Source organism: Rana temporaria, chromosome 4 (assembly GCF_905171775.1).
Source record: "Rana temporaria chromosome 4, aRanTem1.1, whole genome shotgun sequence".
Lineage (NCBI taxonomy): Eukaryota > Metazoa > Chordata > Amphibia > Anura > Ranidae > Rana > Rana temporaria.
This window is the reverse complement of record NC_053492.1, coordinates 336,206,090-336,225,392: the sequence shown is the minus strand read 5'-3', so window position 1 is coordinate 336,225,392 and position 19,303 is coordinate 336,206,090. Positions and strand designations below refer to the sequence as shown.

General features: G+C 43.6%; 1 protein-coding gene across 1 annotated transcript in view; it reads left to right on the top strand.

Moving 5' to 3' along the window:
- The window catches only part of NLRC4 (NLR family CARD domain containing 4), an 806,697-nt gene that overhangs the window by 414,522 nt on the left and 372,872 nt on the right, over positions 1-19,303 (top strand). The window contains exon 7 of the mRNA XM_040350743.1: positions 14,667-14,837. Coding sequence (XP_040206677.1) covers positions 14,667-14,837 — 171 coding nt within the window. The remainder of the gene's footprint in view (positions 1-14,666; positions 14,838-19,303) is intronic.

Here is a 19,303-nt window from a genome sequence, read left to right as displayed (position 1 = left end):
GTTTGGAGGGGAAAGCTCAGTGTGGCCCTGACAAAGCTCACTATAAATATTTAGCAGGGAGACTGGTGGGTAATAGTAAATGGGCCTTAATGAATGTTCGCTCCTTAGTGGCCCATGCAAACAATATTTTTGATGTAATTAATGAACATGATTGTGATTTCCTATGTATAACTGAAACATGGCTGACGGATGCAAGCACTCCTGCTTTATCTGCAGCAGTACCGTCGGGGTACAAGATATTTACTCAAAATAGGGTTAATGGGCGGGAAGGTGGGACTGCTATTATCTTTAAGGATGTTTTTACTATAAAAAAAAGGAATGAGACTCGAGGAATGGGTTGTGAAATTCTGTCCCTGCAATTAGAATGTGCAGTTAATATTTTTTATGATATACACATTATATATATTTCCCCTGCCAGGAAGGCTTTGGCACTAGAGTTTTTCTGGACCTGGGCAGATAATGCCCTTTGTAAGTCGGCCCCCACACTTCTGTTGGGTGATTTTAATGTGTGGTTAGACAAACCAGATTTAGCTGAAGCCTGTCTTTTCCTTCAAAAAGGAGATGAGTTGGACTTATCCATCCTGAAGACAGAACCTACTCATATGCTGGGACACACTCTGGATGTAATACTTTCCAGGGATATAGCTATATCCCTGCGGAATGTGGTCCCCTACCCTTGGTCTGATCATGCAATTTTACTGTTTGATATAGATCTTCCAGGTGGGGGCGATAATGAAGGAGTTCAGCATAAAGATGCTACCTTCCGAAGTTTTAAAGACTTCCCCCAAGAGCTGTTTAATCAACATTTAGCAACAGAGTTAGCTAATAACTCAGAAGGTAAAACAAAAACTGATGAGTTTTTTCAGATGCTGCATTATGGTATAACAGCAGCCCTGGATATAGTAGCCCCAGTACAGTCCAGAAAAGCAAAAAAAAGGTAGAAAACTGGGCTCAGCAGACTGGTTCTCTCTTGATCTGGCTGACTTAAGGAAAAAGGGACGAGCCCTAGAAAGAACGTGGTGGAAAAACCAGTCCAAACCTAACCTTATAAAATGGAGAATCTTCATGCGCGGTTATAAAGCAGCAATTGTACGTGTAAAAAGATCTTATGTATCATCTAAGATTGAGGCTGCAGGTAACAACCCTCAGGAGTTGTTTAGGATAGTGAGGAATTTTGCCAGTCCACAGGCAGCCCAGATGGAGGTGAAGGCTTCTAAAGAGAAAGCCCAAGAGTTTGCAGACTTTTTTGTGAATAAAATAATTAAAATATATACGGGCCTTGAAGGCCAGGTAAGTGCCGAACTGGAGATGACAAGGTCACCCCCGTCGGCGGTAAGGGTACCAGAAATTCTGGTTTCAGAATTTGATTTTAGGACAGTTTCCGCCATAGAAGTCTTGGATTTAATTGCGAAATCTAAGGCCTCAGCCCCTCCTTCCGACCCGTGTCCAGGCCAGGTGTTTAAAGAAGCCCGTGTGATTTTAGCCCCAGTTTTGGCTGACCTTATCAATTGCTCTCTAGTGGACGGTACCGTTCCTAGATTTTTTAAATGGGCAATTGTTACCCCTATCTTAAAAAAGGTGGTACCGATCCCTCTGACCCGGAGAAGTCTAGGCCTATCACAGGGCTAACCTTTCCAGCCAAGATAATGGAGAAGGTTGTCTGTGGTCAGATGCAGCTTTTAATGGAGGAGGGCAATCTGTTCGATAAGTCGCAGTCCGGTTTCCGGCCCAAACATGGGACGGAGACGGCGTTGCTGGATGTCATGGACCATCTACTGGTCGACGCGGACTGGGGGGCCCACTCAATCCTTATTCTCTTGGACCTGTCAGCCGCATTCGACACAGTAAATCACCAGATCTTGCTGACACGGCTTCAGGAGGTGGCAAGGGTGAGTGACCAGGCCTTGAAATGGTTTAAGTAATTTTTAGAGGAGAGGGAGTATAGGGTGAAACTGGGGGACTTCTATTCAGAGCCTATCAAGGTGACGTGTGGGGTCCCACAGGGGTCCCCGCTTTCCCCTCTTCTCTTTAACATCTATCTTCGCCCTCTGCTGGTGGTGATCGCAAGTCTGGGACTTCGATTTCAGTCCTATGCGGATGACACCCAGTTGTTCTCCAGAATCTTGACCAATGAGCCAGAGGCGGAGGCCAAGTTGGTAGCAGGTTTGGAGATCATAAAAAACTGGATGGCAGCTAACTACCTGCAGCTAAACCAGGCCAAAACCGAGGTTCTGAGATCAGGGAATATTCCTGAGGGACACTGGGTGTTATCATGGCCCGATGGGGCAGGGGTGTGCCCGCGGACGGCCGACACGGTGGGGACACTAGGGGTCCTAATTGACAGCGACTTGACGCTAATCCCCTATGTCGGTCAGGTTGTCAAGACCTGCCATTTTAAGATGCAGCTTCTTTACCGCATTTTGCCTTTTCTGTCAGATCTGGAAAGGATCTCGGTAGTGCGCGCTCTGGTCCTTCCACATCTGGACTATTGTAATGGTCTCCTGGCTGGACTGCCTCAAGTCCAGATTAGGAGACTTCAAAAAGTCCAGAATCAGGCGGTAAGGCTTGCATTAAATCTCAGAGGCCACTGCCCCACCGCGAGACATCAGGCTGCCCTGCATTGGCTGCCAGTTGGTCAGAGGGTGCGTTTTAAAATTCTAACACTTGTTTTTAAAGCGTTTCACGGGCTAGGACCCACCTATCTCTGTGAGAAATTGAATAGACATGTTACTGGCCGCTCCCTTAGATGGAGCTGCCAATTCCGTTTGGAACAGCCAAAGAGTCGGCTGAAAAAATGGGGGGGGCAGGGCTTTTTCTGTCCTTGGCCCGAGAGAATGGAATCTACTTCCCCTAAGTCTTAGACAGAGTCCTGACCTACCCACATTCAGGAGGGATCTAAAAACCTATCTGTGGGCAGAGGCAGATTAATAGGAAGAGTGAGGTTAGGGTCATTCTGGTGGGAAGCACTGCTAGATCTGTTGGGAATTGTGTGTTGTCTCTCCTTTGGTCTTATGTGGTTTCTATGGTTTTGTACTGTAGCATTATTTCAATGGAAGTCAATGGAGGTCAAAGTTTAGAAAACTAAAACTTGCTGGGGAATTTGTAAACTGCGACTGTGCCTTCAATTTTATTATTTCAGAGACATACTATACATCAAAATGTAGGTCTAGATATTCGCTGTACGATTTATAGTTTTTAAAATACAACCATTTGAAGGACAAGTATTCAGTAAAAAAAGCAAGAATCTGAGTCTCTGTGTGTTTGCATATGTTTACATTGGTTTCCTAGGAGATGCTGAGGTAATTAAAACTCCTCATGCGCAGCTGTAAGGGGATTCTATAGCTCCTCCCACACAGTTGTAAGGTGTTTTCTTTTTTTTTATTTTTTTTATTTTAAAAGAAGTTTATTAAAGATTATCATTGTACATTTTAGTTTCTCCGGAACAATCTGGAGCAAGAAGAAATACATACAATTCATTTGAAATAGATAACATAGCATAGGATAAATAGAGGCATAGATTAACCAAAAATAAATATAAATAAGAAATAAATAAATAGCACTAATACATTGACTCTCACCCATCATTAAATAAGTTAACCTATCCAACCCTGGGTGAATCATTCTGTAATAGTGGAAAAAATAAAATCATAGCATTGAGCTATTCACTTAACCGAAAAGTCTATTTCCGACACCCCTGATGGGGACACACTGTGCCGGAAAAAAGGAAAAGAAAAAAAAGAAAACATAAGCCTCAGGTGCTATTGGAGCCACGTACTGAACAGGACTGGCCAAGCATCTCCGGAAAAACCAGAAAGTTCCAGAGCCGTGCAGGTGTCTATGAGTGAAGGTATTAGCGGTGGACCCCATAGACTCAGTAAAACCCGGGAAATCCCTACTGATACAGCATACCTAGTACGGATTCTCAAGCAAAACAATGAACATCATTGCAGAATCCCTTTATCCTATGTAATTCTTCATAGTAATATTGATTGATAGCAAAACTGAGAGGTGATCCGAGAAACAAAAAGAAGCACTGAAGATAAGAGAATCAGAGGAAAAGAGCAGAATAGGAAAAGGAAGAAAGAAGAAAGATAAAAATAAGGTGATTGCCAGCTGATAAATCAGGAGTTTGTGGGTGTCATCGTGGTACCCGGAAGTAGGGAAACCCCCACATATTTGGCCCAAGGCTCCCATATAGCCTCAAATAGCTGAGATGTGTTTAGAATGGAACTAACCAGTTTCTCCTGAGTCATTACCCAAGAAATCTTATTTTTGGCAGCCATAATGGAGACTCTCGGTTGTTTCCAAGCCCCTGCCAGGGTGGTTTTTGCGCCCAAAAGCATAAAGGTTATCAATTTTTGCATATGTTTAGAGGCTTGAGGGATCCTTGTTCCAAGTAGTGCTACTTGTGGGTTCTTTTCCACTGGAACACCTGTAACTTTTCTGATGAGATTAAAGATCTTATTCCAAAACCCTTTGATTTTAGGACAATCCCACCAAATATGCAGCATGGTGCCCTGGGCATGACAATCACGAAAACATAGCGGAGAAGCTGTTGGGAACATAGATGCCAGCCTGCTAGGAACTAGATACCATCTCATCAGTACCTTCAGATTGGACTCTATCAAAGATACGTTAAGTAATCCTTTATAAGCTCTCGTTCCTACCTTATGCCACTCGTCCAGGCTCCAGGTCTCCTGCAGATCTCTCTCCCAAGCCTCCATGTATTAAAATTTGGAAGAGGCCTCAGATAGTGATGCATATATTATGGAAATTCCTCCTTTGCACTCCTCCATTTGGTAGCACCAATGCTCAAATCTAGTAAAGACTGGGGGAGAGGGTTTATCCCTCCTAAATAACTTTACAAAATGAAAAATTTGAGAGTACCGCAATTTCTCAGATTCCGGTAGATTCCAATTTCTTATGCAATGCTCCATAGAAAGCGGGCCGGTGGATAAAAGGAAGTCCCCTATCCTATAGATTCCTTTGTCTAACCACCATTGGAATGCTTTGGCGTCCATTCCTGGCGTAAACTGGGGATTATGAAAAATATGTGATAAGGGACTAGCCCCCGAAATCAGAGAGGGAAGACGTCTCAGATCATCCCACAGATTAAATGATTGGGATAACGCAGGAGACATTATAGCTGGCCTCGATTTTTGTGGTAACCATAATAGACTTTCCAGTGGAAGATTAGGGGCGGCCAAACTCTCGATATCAATCCAATCAGGTTTTTCGCTTTTTGAAAAGAGAGAAGATAGTTGGGCTAACCTAGCCGCTTGATAATATCTGAATAAGTTTGGGAGCCCGAGACCCCCCTGCGTTTTGGGCCCATAAAGGACATTTTGGGCCAGTCTATATCCCTTACCCGCCCAAATGAATTTAAGAATTTTGCCTTGGAATGATTTCAGTTGATCTTTTTTAATAGGTATCGGAAGGGATCTGAATAGGTAGAGCAGCCTGGGTAAAAGAGTCATCTTAATCGAGTTAATTTTACCTAACCACAAAATTTTATGTCGAGCCCATGTCTGAAGGTCTAATTCAAGTTTGCGAAAACATAGGGGGAAAATTTGCCTGGTACAGTTGTTCATTTTTGGGAGTTAGGTTTATTCCTAAATAACGTATAGATGATTCAGCCCATTTGAAGTCAAAATGAGGTTTCAGACTTTCGACTATGGATGTTCGTGTGGATATATTAAGTGCCTGGGATTTATTCATGTTGACACGTAGCCCCGAAATATTCCCGAAAGACTCGAGTAAGTTACATAATTTGGGTAGAGACGTAGTCGGGGATGAGATAGAAAGGAGGAGATCATCCGCAAATAATGCGCATTTGTGAACTTGGGGACCACAAGATACCCCTTTTATATCCAGGTCAGATCGGATAGCGATAGCTAATGTTTCAATTGCTATGGCAAAGACCAAAGGGGACAGGGGGCAGCCCTGTCTCGTACCTCTGGCAATAAAAATGGGATCTGAAAAATATCCCTGCAATTTAACCCTTGCCTTGGGCTCAGAATACAAGGAACTCAGAAGCCCTCGAAAATTCTCTCCAAAACCCCAACTCCGCAGCACCTCAAATAGATACTGCCAAGATAAGGAGTCAAAGGCCTTCTGCAGGTCCAATGACAAGAGGAGCCCCTCCTGAGGAGGGCCCCCATCCCATCCCGACTGGAGTAATGATATAATGTCCACTGCTCGTCTCACCTGGTCTGGACCCTGTCTCCCTGGGATGAAGCCTACCTGATCTTTATGAATATAAAGGTGAATAAAAGAATTTAACCTATTAGCTAGAATTTTGGTCATTATTTTCAAATCATTGTTGATTAAAGAAATGGGCCTATAGTTTTCTACGTGTTCGAGATCTTTGTCTGGTTTGGGTATAACTGAAATAAACGCCTCATTCAGGTGAGAATGCAGGGCCTCACCCCCTCTCATTGAATTGAAAAAATTTGTTAGATGAGGGGCTAAGGTTTCTGCAAAGGTTTTATAATACGGGGCCGAGAAGCCATCCGGTCCGGGAGCAGATCGACCCTGTAGGTTTTTGATCACCCCCATGGTTTCTTCCACAGAAATTGGGGCCTCCATCAAATCGACATGGTTCTCATGTAAGTTCGGAATAGGTAGGTGATCCAAAAAGGACTTAATATCTAATTGTTTGGCTGTACCAGTCTTCTGGTAGAGGGTAGAATAGAAAGTCTGGAACTCTTGTAAAATGCGCTTAGGGTTAAGAGTCGTGGTCCCATCTTGTGTTCTAATTTTAGGGAGTGCAAATGTGCGGAATCTCGGAGAGAGCTGATTGGCTAAAAATGTGTTCAATTTATCCTTGTGTAAATAGAATCTTGCATTGCTCCAGTTTAAGGACTTTTCAGCACTAACTGTGAGTGATAAATTCAAAGCTAATCTGGCAGCGTCAAGCTGTGCGACCTGAACCTTTGTCTGGTCTTTTTTATGCTTTCTACATAAGGTCATAAAATCCTTTTCCAGTTTAGCTACCTCCGCCTTTTTTTCTTTTTTTCGTTTAGAGGCTATCTGAATTATTTTACCGCAGATGGTAGCTTTGTGAGCCGCCCAAAGCAGCTCAGCCGAGATTCCATCAACATTATTTAATGTAAAGTATTCTTTTAAGGCCTTGTTAATTTCCGAAACTACAGTAGGATCGTTAAGGAGGGATTCATTTAATTTCCAATGAGATTTGTGGGGATCCAAAATTTGTGTTTGTATAGAGCAAACAACCATGGAATGATCTGAGAGAGGCATGTCTTTTATGGTAGCTTTAGTAACTGAGGGGATATGTCTAGTGGAAATGAGAATATGATCAATCCTGGAATACGATTTATGTGGGTTTGAAAAATGTGTATAATCCCTTTTAGTTGGATTAAGTTCCCTCCAAATGTCTACCAGATTTTGTTGATATATCATTTTTGCTATGTGAGAGCTGGCTCTAACTGGGCGTGTCAGCCGTGTCGCTAAGGGTTTAGATTTGTCTAAACTTTGGTCAAAAGCTATATTAGAGTCACCTCCACACACTATTGTCCCCTCTAGGAGAGGTTCCAGAGTGGCAAACATAGCTTGAAAAAATTTCGTCTGACCTCTATTGGGGGCATAGTATGAGATGAAGGAGAACAATTGATCATTCAATTCTCCCTTGACCAAGAGAAATCTGCCATCTGGGTCCCTATGTGTCAAAAGAGAATTGAATTTGCAGGTCTTCGCAAAAAGGATCGCCACCCCTCTAGTCTTGTCCTCAGCGTTCGCTAAAAAAAATTGTGGAAATTGAGAATGAATAAAGGAGGGAGAGTAACTTGTTGGAAAATGGGTTTCCTGCAAAAGGACAACCGATGTTTTCTGGGAGTGGTAAGATTGGAATACCTTCCTTCTCTTAACAGGTGAATTCAATCCCTGTACATTATGTGAGGTTATTCTCAAAGTGATAGGAGGTGCGGAGTTATTTGGTGTAGCCATTGTGGAGGAAAAAAGATGAGATGATCATATCACTTACCCAAAATGGAGAGAGGCCTGGGAGAGACGAGCGAGAGCTATGTACTGGACCTGGACCCAAGGCATGACAAAATCGACTTAGTATGAGCAATCTGGCAATCAAGAAAAATAAGTTAGAATAGAGAAAGATAGAAAGAAGAAAAGAGAGTAAGAAGTAACATCTCGTGAAGTGAAATAAACTAGACCAACGAAAGTAGGAGGGAGAAAAGTCCACCCCACCTTCGTTATTCAGGAAACTAATGTAGCCCAAAACACGGGCTACTAGACCAGCCCCCGACAGTGAAAAACCCACCGTCCTGGAGTGATCGGAGGCATAATGCATCTGCCTCAACCCCAACCAACCCTTAGAGCGAACAGGCAAATTAAACAACTGCGGAATACGCTCTAATCAAAAACTATAACATTTCATGTAATAATATACGGATCACGGTCAATGCGATCAAATTAACAACAGTGTAAATCTATCATATCTGAAAGGCGCCAGACATTTAACAATACTTTCTTCTTGTCTATTTAAAGAGCTGCATGTAACCTATATACCACTGTATACATGCATTAAAGAAGCATTCTGTCTTCCCCTGTTTTTTTTTATATTTATATATTCCCCCCCCCCTTCTCTACTCCCCTCTCCCTCACTCATATAAACACATAAACATATGTATATGAATTCATCCATAAATATGCCCACTCATATACCTATACCTACTCCCACACATAGACCTATGAACATACATACACACACACATACCGACTTGAACATCCAATCACCCATACACACCCATATACACACAAACATATATACACATACTCCTACATGTACCAACACAATATGAGAGAAAATAAAATAAGGAGAATGGCAAAAATAAAAGGGTGCTGGTCAGAAAGTCTTTCTGAAGGAGGAAATAAATAATAATAAAAAAAAAAAAATTAGGAGACCCAACTTAGTGAGACCCGAAAGGTGTCTAACTAGCAAAAAGAGAATAAAGTCTAGGTGAAGTTCTTAATTCAGGTATTTGTTGGGTCCTTGGTGCGTCTGCTTTTAGTCTTCTTCCAGGTAGGAGAAATAGGACTGGTGGGGGTGGGACGCTTAGATGACCCTGCTTGTAAATTTGAGGTGTCCATTGCTGAGTCCAGTGAAATGAACTTTTGTCCAAGTAGGATTTTCTCGCCTTCAGAGAGAGTGGTAAAAGCATAGGTTTTGCCTTTATACGCAAATTTTAGAGCAAAGGGAAAAGCCCACCAATATTTTATTTCTTTCTGTATCAAGGTCACTAGCAGTGGTTTTAGTGTTCTGTGTTTTTGTATAGTCGCGAGGGAGATGTCGGCAAAAATTTGAATGTCATGTCCTTGGAATGAGATGCGGGGTTGTTGATGAGAAATTCTCATAATCTCTTCTTTCACAGTATAGTAGTGTGGTTTCACCACTATGTCCCTGGGTGAACCGTCTTTCCTCAGTGGGCCCAGAGATCTATGAGCTCTATCCAGCTCTAGTTTGTGTGTGGCAATAGAGGGGAGCAGGCTTTTGATAAAATCCTGGATAGCTTTGGGGATGTCCGTGATAGACTCAGGAAGGCCCCTGACCCTAAAATTGTCCCTTCTGGAGCGGTTCTCAAGGTCATCTATTCTGTCCATGGCCACATCCAGTTGCTCTTGTAAGGACTGTATTTGGTCAGTATTTTGATTGGCTCTGGAGACAGTAATGTCCAGCTTATTCTCTATTATCTCCATCCTGGAGCCCAAGTTCTGGAAGTCAGAGCGTATTTCATTTGTAATAGTAATGGCTGTTTGAGCAAGTCCCCGCTCAAGCAGTTCAGAAAATTTCAGAAAAAGTTCCCCTGCATTCTGAGGAGTCACAAAGTCAGCATTCCCTGAGGGGACAGTGTTGATAACATGTACAGGTGATGATTCCTGAGGGAAGCCAGCATAATGTGATAATGTGGATTCCACTGTGACTTCTGAGGTGGAAAGTGGTGCTGATATGTGGCCTGAGGTACATTGGACAGTCTGAGGGAGAAGGTTTAATGTAGCAGGAGAGATTACCTGTTTCACCTCAGGACATCCCCCCACATAAAACGCCTGTGTCTGAGGTACGGCCGCCATCTTGGATTCGGCCCGATTCTCCAACGCCGTGTAGCTCGGTCCCAGGCCCTTCCTGACCGTGCTACTGTACATAGGGATGGTGGTGGGATGTTCCCCTAACGAATCCGCCATGTCTGGGCTGTCGCACCGCCGTGAATCCGGTGCTAGGGCCGGGTGAAGGCTGTGACAGAGCGGAGCTCCCGGCTTAAGCGGCCATCTTAGGAGCCTCCGCGCATGTGCCTCCGTAAGGTGTTTTCTGTGAGGTGTTTTCTGTGAGGTGTTTTCTGTGAGGTAAATACCTTCATACACACAGCTGTGAGGGCTTTCTATAGCTACTCCCACACAGCTGTGAGGGCTTTCTATAGCTACTCCCACACAGCTGTGAGGGCTTTCTATAGCTACTCCCACACAGCTATGAGGGCTTTCTATAGCTACTCCCACACAGCTGTGAGGGCTTTCTATAGCTCCTCCCACACAGATGTGAGGTGATATGGCTCTGTTTTTTTTGGCTCTGCGTAACTTATGCATACTCTGCATATAGCAACCATCCAAAGCAACCAGTCCATAGAAACCATCCATAGCAACCAGACCATAGCAACCAATCCAGAGCAACCGTCCATAGCAACCACTCCATAGCAACCAGTCCATAGCAACCAGTCCATAGCAACCAGTCCATAGCAACAGTCCATAGCCATCAGTCCATAGCCATCAGTCCATAGATACCAGTCCATAGCAACCAATCCAGAGCAACCGTCCATAGCAACCACTCCATAGCAACCACTCCATAGCAACCAGTCCATAGCAACTGTCCATAGCAACCATTCCATAGCAACCCTCCATAGCAACCCTCCATAGCAACCACTCCATAGTAACCGTCTATAGCAACCAGTCCAAAGCAACCATTTCATAGCAACCAGTCCATAGCAACCAGTCCATAGCAACCGTCCTTAGCCATCAGTCCATAGCAACCAGTCCATAGCAACCAGTCCATAGCAACCAGTCCATAGCAACCCATCCATAGCAACCCATCCATAGCAACCAGTCCATAGCAACCGGTCCATAGCAACCAGTCCATAGAAACCCTCCATAGCAACCGGTCCATAGCAACCAGTCCATAGCAACCAGTCCATAGCAACCGTCCATAGCAACCCTCCATAGCAACCACTTCAAAGCAACCACTCCATAGCAACCGTCCATAGCAACCATTCCATAGCAACCCTCCATAGCATCCAGTCCATAGCAACCTGTCCATAGCAGCCCTCCATAGCAACCAGTCCATAGCAACCCTCCATAGCAACCAGTCCATAGCAACTGTCCATAGCAACCATTCCATAGAAACCCTCCATAGCAACCAGTCCATAGCAACCCTCCATAGCAACCAGTCCATAGCAACCAGTCCATAGTAACCCTCCATAGCAACCAGTCCATAGCAACCCTCCATAGCAACCAGCCCATAGCAACCCTCCATAGCACCCAGTCCATAGCACCCAGTCCATAGCAACCACTTCGTAGCAACCACTCCATAGCAACCAGTCCATAGCAACCGATCCATAGAAACCAGTCCATAGCAACCCTTTATAGCAACCAGTTTTTGATGGGGCAAATAGGATGGTGCAGTTTTGATGGGGTAGTTTTTGATGGAGCAGTTTTTGATGGGACAATGGATCGAACTGGATCGACACACTGTTGGATCACATTTACATCTCCAGGGGCACTGTCTCCAGACAGGAGTATTGGTGGAGGCAAGACCACGCCGCACAATTTCCCCAGAAATTGTATCTTTTCTAGTTCTTATTATAGACACATTTAGACACATTTACCACCCTATCTCCTCCCACAGCTTTTACACTACATAGTAATATACCGAAACCTGCAGATTGTTCCCGATTGGTGTGCTATTACTTTGTGGAACGTTTCCCCGAATAATTTTTGCAGCGAAATTTATCCCATAGGAATGAATGCTGAAACTAGAGTGTGAGCTGACAAAAACTGAAAAATCAGGACATGATTTCTAAACTGCCGCCACTCCCTCATTTTCAAGCCCACCTACACAAATATTATATTAAAACGTTCAGCTATCCCTGCTGCCACTACACGGCTAAGCCATAGTCCTGATAGTTTTCTCAATATGACCATTTGTTTTCTACTCAAGCCATCCATTGACATTCATTGAAACTACACGCTAGCCAACTAAAATTTGAAGGGAAATATCTAAACTGCGACTATGCCTTCAATTTTAATAATATATCAGAGACATACTATGCATAGTTCTGGGTCTTGTGATTCTCACAATATAAAGCTCTTCGCTGTAGGATTTATAGTTTTTAAAATACAACCGTTTGAAGAATGAAAAGTATTCAGGAGAAGCAAAAAAACTCTGGTCTGTGCTTAGAGCCTGCATAAACAGGGCATGAGCATTGCCAGGAAACATTGGTTTCCTGGCAACGTTGAGGGGAATTATAGCTCATCCCACACAGCTCTGAGGGGAATTTTAGCTCCCCCACACAGTTTTGAGGAGAATTATAGCTCCTCTCACACAACGCTGAGGGGAATTATAGCTCCCCCCACACAGCTCCATGAAGTTACTCTGCCCAGTCCAACCTTTCCACAGTTACCCAAGCCACTCCACCCAGTTTCTCCGCCTACTCCAATTGTAAACTACTGGTAGAGGCAAGAACACAATTTACCCAGAATATATCAAAATGTTCAGCTACCCCTGCTGCCACTACACATGTCCACAGCTAATCCATATTCCTGATAGTTTTCACAATATGACCATTTGTTTGCAACGCCATCCATTGAAATTCATTGAAACTACACTCTAGCCACCTAAAATTTGAAGGGCAATATCTAAACTGCGACTGTGCCTTCAATTTTTATATTTCAGAGACATACTATGTATGTAGGTCTGGGTCTTGTGATTCTCACAATATAAAGATATTTGCTGTACGGCCGTTTGAAGAATGAAAAGTATTCAGGCGAGGCAAAATACTCTGACCTGTGCTTAGAGCCTGCCTAAACAGGGCATGAGCGTTGCCAGGAACAATTGGTTTCCTGGCAACGCTGAGGGGAATTGTAGCTCCTCCCACACAGCTCTGAGGGTAATTATAGCTCCTCCCACACAATGCTGAGGGGAAATGTAGCTCCTCCCACACAGCTCTGAGGGGAATTGTAGCTCCTCCCACAAAGCTCTGAGGAGAATTATAGCATTATTGCTCCTCCCACACAGCACAGAGGGGAGTTATAGCTCCTCCCATTCAGCTCTGAGAATTATAGCTCCTCCCACACAACTCCAAGGGGAATTATAGCTCCTCCCACAAAGCTCTGAGGGGAATTATAGCTCAATGTTCAAAACTGGGTGGGAGCTGACAAAAGCTGACAACCCCATGATCAGCCAAAACATTATGACCATCCCATGATCAGCCAAAACATTATGACCACCCCATCATCAGCCAGTTTCGATGGGGGCAGTTTTTGGTGGGGGCAATAGGATCTGGGCAATTTTGATGGTGCAGTTTTTGATGGGGCAATAGGATCTGGGCAATTTTGATGGTGCAGTTTTTGATGTGGCAGTTTTGACGGGGGCAGTTTTTGAAGGGGCAATAGGATGGGGCAATTTTGATGGTGCAGTTTTGATGGAGCAGTTTTTGATGGGGGCAGTTTTTGATGGGGCAATGGATCGAAATGGATCAACACACTGCTGGCTCACATTTACATCTCCAGGGACACTGTCTCCATTCAGGAGCATTAGTGGAGGCAAGAACACTTCACACAATTTCCCCAGAAATTGTAGCTTTTCTAGTTTATTTTTAATATTTAAAGAAAACTCACCAATCCATCCATGTCTCCATGATTTATTTTGTTGAGAAATCACTTTGAAATATATCCCCTAGAATTTCTAGCCACAGCCATCTTGAGTAAGGGCAAATAATTCATGTAGCATTTACTTCCTGGAGTTCCTCCACTCTTAGCTAAGGCATGCAGGCAGAATGGTGTGAAAGCTCCTTCAGATTTAGGAAAAAATGCCCATAAAGACTCCTGGGATGTAAGACATTGTTTTGGCCTTGGCCACAAATCAAGAAGCAACTGAAAAAAGTAAAAAAGTAGTATAATATACTTTCCAAACTATTTACTAATGCTAGCAGCATAAGGATTAAACATAGTGTAATGTTGATTGAGAGAGTTTAGTTCCGCTTTCAATAAAAAATTTGACTTATACTGTATTGTTTCATAATTTTTAACTTTAACTAAACTGCAAATATTGGTTAACTTTTACCAAGACTCCAAGTTTCAATTTGTTTGCCTCTTAATGCAGTGTATTGCAGTCTGGTAATTTTGGGTCCTCCAGGTAGCATTGCAATGCGACTGAACCACTATATTATAATTTTTTTCATGAATTAAATATATTATTATTATTATGCATGATTTATATAGCACCAAGAGTTTGCACAGTGCTTTACAGCATGAGTGCAGACAGTACAGTTACAATACAAATATATTTATATTTTGTATTTTATTTTTAATGTATTAAATAGGATGTTTTGCACATATTAATGTCATTATACATTTCTTTAATCTTTCTTTAGGCAGTAGCATACAGTGTTTACGTGAACTAAGAATTCTTCAGCTCTCAGATGTTCCCAATATTTTCAATGGACTTGAGCACATAATAGATTCATTTTCAAACAACTGCAACCAAATAAAAGAGCTTTATTTAAATAACTGCTGTTTGACTGCAAAGGCTGTGAGATTTCTGAGTAAGTACTGGAGCTGTTTTATAGTACTGTACATTCTTTTACTGAGAGGTCATATGCTATAGTAACAAACCATGGCACCTATTAACAGATGCATAAACCACACAGATCTCCATCTAATTGTATACTTATGTTTAAAATATGGGGCACAAAGTATTAATTTTGCAGTTCACCAAACATTTAATTAGAATGAATATTTCACTGCATATTAACACACACCCTCTAGAAACAATTACCGTATTTATCGGCGTATACCGCGCACTTTTTTGCCCTGAAAATCAGGGAAAAATCGTGGGTGCGCGGTATACGCCGATACCCGCTTTCCCGCGCCGAGTTTGAATACTGCGCCGACATATACCGAGCGCAGTACACTCGTGTATTGTCGGGCAGTCTCGGCTCCTCCTGCGCTGACGTCATGGACGTACAGGACGTCAGCGCGAGAGTAGCCAAGCATTGCCGACAATACACAAGTGTACTGCGCTCTGTATATGTCGGCGCCGTATTCAAACTCGGCGCGGGAAACGAGCGGGGAGGACGCGAGGACGCCGCAGAAGGACGCCGGACCCGACGAAGAGGACACCCGAAGCCGCAGACGGACCCGACGAGGCCGCCGATGGACGTTGCGCAAGACACCAAAACTGTAAGTACAAAAAAACTTTTTTCCACAGGAATTCGGGGCAACTTTAGGGGTGCGCGCTATACGCGGGAGCGCGCTATACCCTGATAAATACGGTACCTATTAAACATTTACAATGTAGCCAGGTCCCAAACCTTTTCATTTTTTTAGCAAAGCACTGAAACTAAAAAACTTGATTTGTTAACAGCCCATATGCATGCTTAAAAGGGTTGTAAAGGTACAATTTTTTTTCCTAAATAGCTTCTTTAACCTTAGTGCAGTCCTCCTTCACTTACCTCATCCTTCGATTTTTCTTTTAAATGTCCTTATTTCTTCTGAGAAATCCTCACTTCCTATTCCTCTGTCTGTAACTCCACACAGTAATGCAAGGCTTTCTCCCTGGTGTGGAGTGTCGTGCTCGCCCCTCCCTTGGACTACAGGAGAGTCAGGACGCCCACTAACACACAGCTCATTTCTCTATCTGCAACGTAGATAGCGTCCTGACTCTCCTGTAGTCCAAGGGAGGGGGCGAGCACGACACTTGTTTGAATTGAGCAGATTTTTATTTTATTTTTGTCAAAATTATTTTATTGAGTACAAAGGTGTAATACACATTACAGGGAATACATTAAATACATTGAAAATAGAGACGCTCAAATATTCTTATTCCAATATGTAAATATACAAAGTATATATTTGTGGACAAAGTATGGTATACTATTTAGTCACGAATGGCATTAAGATTATTAAGTTTAGAGGTTTTATGTAATTATTAGTAACTACTGACATTTATACTGTCCTCTGTGAAGCAAAGAGTTATTAACAATACAAAGGGAGCTTCAAAATCATAATAGTAAAATAGCAAATAACAGAGAAAAACAAAAAAAGAATTGAATAACGATAACTATAAGAACATATAATGGAGAAAAGGAGAGTACTGGAACCATAAGGGGGGTCCGCGTGGTCGAGCCAAGAGCCACCGCTCCCATCCAAGAGATGTTGAACAATGGCATTTATAACACACTGATTCAGCTACCATGGCAGTAGTACTCTATTGTCCAAGGTTGGCATAATATATGCAATCCAGGGCTGCCACATCCTCTCGAACTTGGGGATCATGTCCAATTCAATCAGGGCTGTCTTTTCCATTGGGCACGCTGGGAAGTTGCCCGGGGGCCCCACTTGCCTGGGGGGCCCCCCATCGGCTGCCCAGCGACCCCAGTAAAAAATGGTGGAGAGCAGCGGGTCAGAACTGTAGAACTGTATCGTGTCTACAGTCTCTGAGGAAGAGTCTGAAGAGTGGGAGCGCCGCCAGGATGGGGGTCACGGGAGAAGTCAGACATGAGGAGACAGTAGAATAAAACCAGAGCAGACAAGCTGGAGCCATCTGACTGAGCCATGCATGTTGCACCTGAGAGGAGGTCAGTGATAGCGCCGCCAGGCCAGTCTAAGGGGCGGGTGGTTGCTGATGTATTTTCTCTACAGAAGGTGGTCTCTGGTCACCAGAGTGCCCCACACATCAGAGTTCCTGGTGTTCCCCTTTACATCAGAGTCTGCAGGATTCCCCCTTGCAGTGTGCAAGGACCCTGATGTAAGTGGGAACTCTGATGTAAAGAGAAAGCAGTGAACTCTGATATAAGGTGGTCTCTGGTCACCAGAGTCCCCCTCCACATCAGAGTTCCCCCTTAGATCATGATCTGCAGCGTTCCCCTTTACATAAGAGTTCCCTTTCACTGTAAGGTGGAATCCTGCACACTCTGATGTAAGAGGAAACTCTGAGCAGGCTGGGTTATAGTAACTTAATCTTCATGTCAATGAAGAAATTTGTAAAACTGTAATTTTAGGTACTTTTTTTGCAGTGCCAGTAAAAAAAATGTGGTTCTGACAGTAAATTTCATGATTTTTGTCAGTAAATTCTCGTGCACGATTGTGTAGACAGGGCCCCAGTGCACTGTATTGCCCGGGGGCCTATAATGCTCTTAAGATGCCACTGAATTCAATAGCAGCCATCTTGGCTTGGGTCATGGTATAATTCATCTTAGCTATAGCTTCATGTAAGACCAATTTAGGTGATTTCCAAGATTTTGCTAGTGTCTGTTTGGCTGCTGTGAAGAGTTGCACCAGCAATTTGAATTGAGTATGTGAAATAGAGTCTGGTTTTAAATTGAGTAGTGCCATTGCAGGATCAGGAAGGATTGTTTTCCCTAGTAATTTGGTTACAATTTTAAATATACCTTTCCAAAATGTTTGTGCTTTAGGACATGACCACCAAATATGAAGATATGTGCCCAAATCTGTACACCCTCGAAAACATTGTGGCGAATAGTTCTGCACATATTTGGCTACCCTGGCTGGTACCAGGTGCCACCTAGTCAGTACCTTGTAGTTTGCTTCACTAGCCATTATGTTGGGGGAAGCTGTTTTAGTTGGTGACCATATTTGGTTGCATTCTGAAATCTCTAGTGTACGTTCCAAGTCCTCCTCCCTCTTCCGAACATAAGATAGTTTATCTCTACAGGAATGGATAAGCATATGCGAATATATAGTGGATATTGCACCTCTGGCATGGGGGTCTTTTTGACATATGTGTTCGCAACTGGACAGTTGTGTCAGTGAAGTTGAAGTGTTCAATAGAGGTGTAAAAAAGTTTTTAATTTGTAAATATCTAAACAACTCTGATTGCGGAAGACCATATTTTTCACATAGGGATGGGAAGGTGATAAATGACGAGGCATGCAAAATTTGTACATATATAAGACACCCCTGGATGCCCATTCTTTAAAGGATTTAGGGAATATCCATGCAGGATAGAAAGCTGGGTTTTTATAAAATGACAGTAAAGGGTTGTGTAGGGATTGAAGTGAATTATTTGTCTTGAATCTATCCCAAAGGGAAATGAAATGTTTAGTTATAGGGTTTCTTAGTTTTTTACGGTCTTTTGGTGACATCCATAATAAGTTAGATATTGGGAAAGGATCACACTCAATGGCTTCTATAGACACTCATAACAGGGTTTCTTGGTATGCATGGTATTTAGTAAGACTAGCTACGTGTGCTGCTCTATAGTAATAGGAAAAATTAGGGCATCCTAAACCACCTCTAATTTTGGGGAGATAGAGTGTATGCGTTTGTATCCGTGGTTTGGAGGATCCCCGTATAAATGACAGTGATTTCTCAACTCGCCTTTCAGGACAACCTTGGAGAGAGCGCTGATCCTTTAAAACCCTCCTCTTCCACCATGGCCTCAGTTATTGTGTTTCCTCCGCCATGGGGGAAGTGCATGCTTGTGGACCAGGGGAGCTGCACTCTTTCCAAGGGAGAGGGGGTAAGCTTACCTTTTTCTTGTATTTTTCTGCCTGGTGTGCATGGGCCATCCCAGCCCCCCTAAGCGCGAGGGGGGTGTTCCGGAGTCTTCAGCCTCTCCCTGCTCAGTGGAGTGAAGACTCTACAGGAAACGACGCAGTGTGCCCGGGGTCCGCAGGTTTGGCTCAGGTGGCCGGGCGGTACATTACCGCGGTTGCAGTGTTTTCTTTGGCGGGCAGGTGACGTCATGCACAGCGGCGTGGCTTCTTGTAGGGGCATGGCGGCGCATGGTTCACGCTGCCTGAAACACAGAGGCCGGGGGACAGGCCTAGAGAGCGGCGTCTTTCGGTTCCGGCCATCTCTGATGACGCGCGGACCCAGGAAAATTGTAAAATGCTTGGTCCCAGCTGCATTTTCTCTGCAATGGAAGAGGGATCAGCAGCAATGGTGGAAACAGGCGCCCCAGACACCGCTCAGGTCCAGGTAGGAGGGGTACAGTGGTGCCTCAATTCTTTACTGTATGGACTCATGTTTGTGACTATTTTGTTCC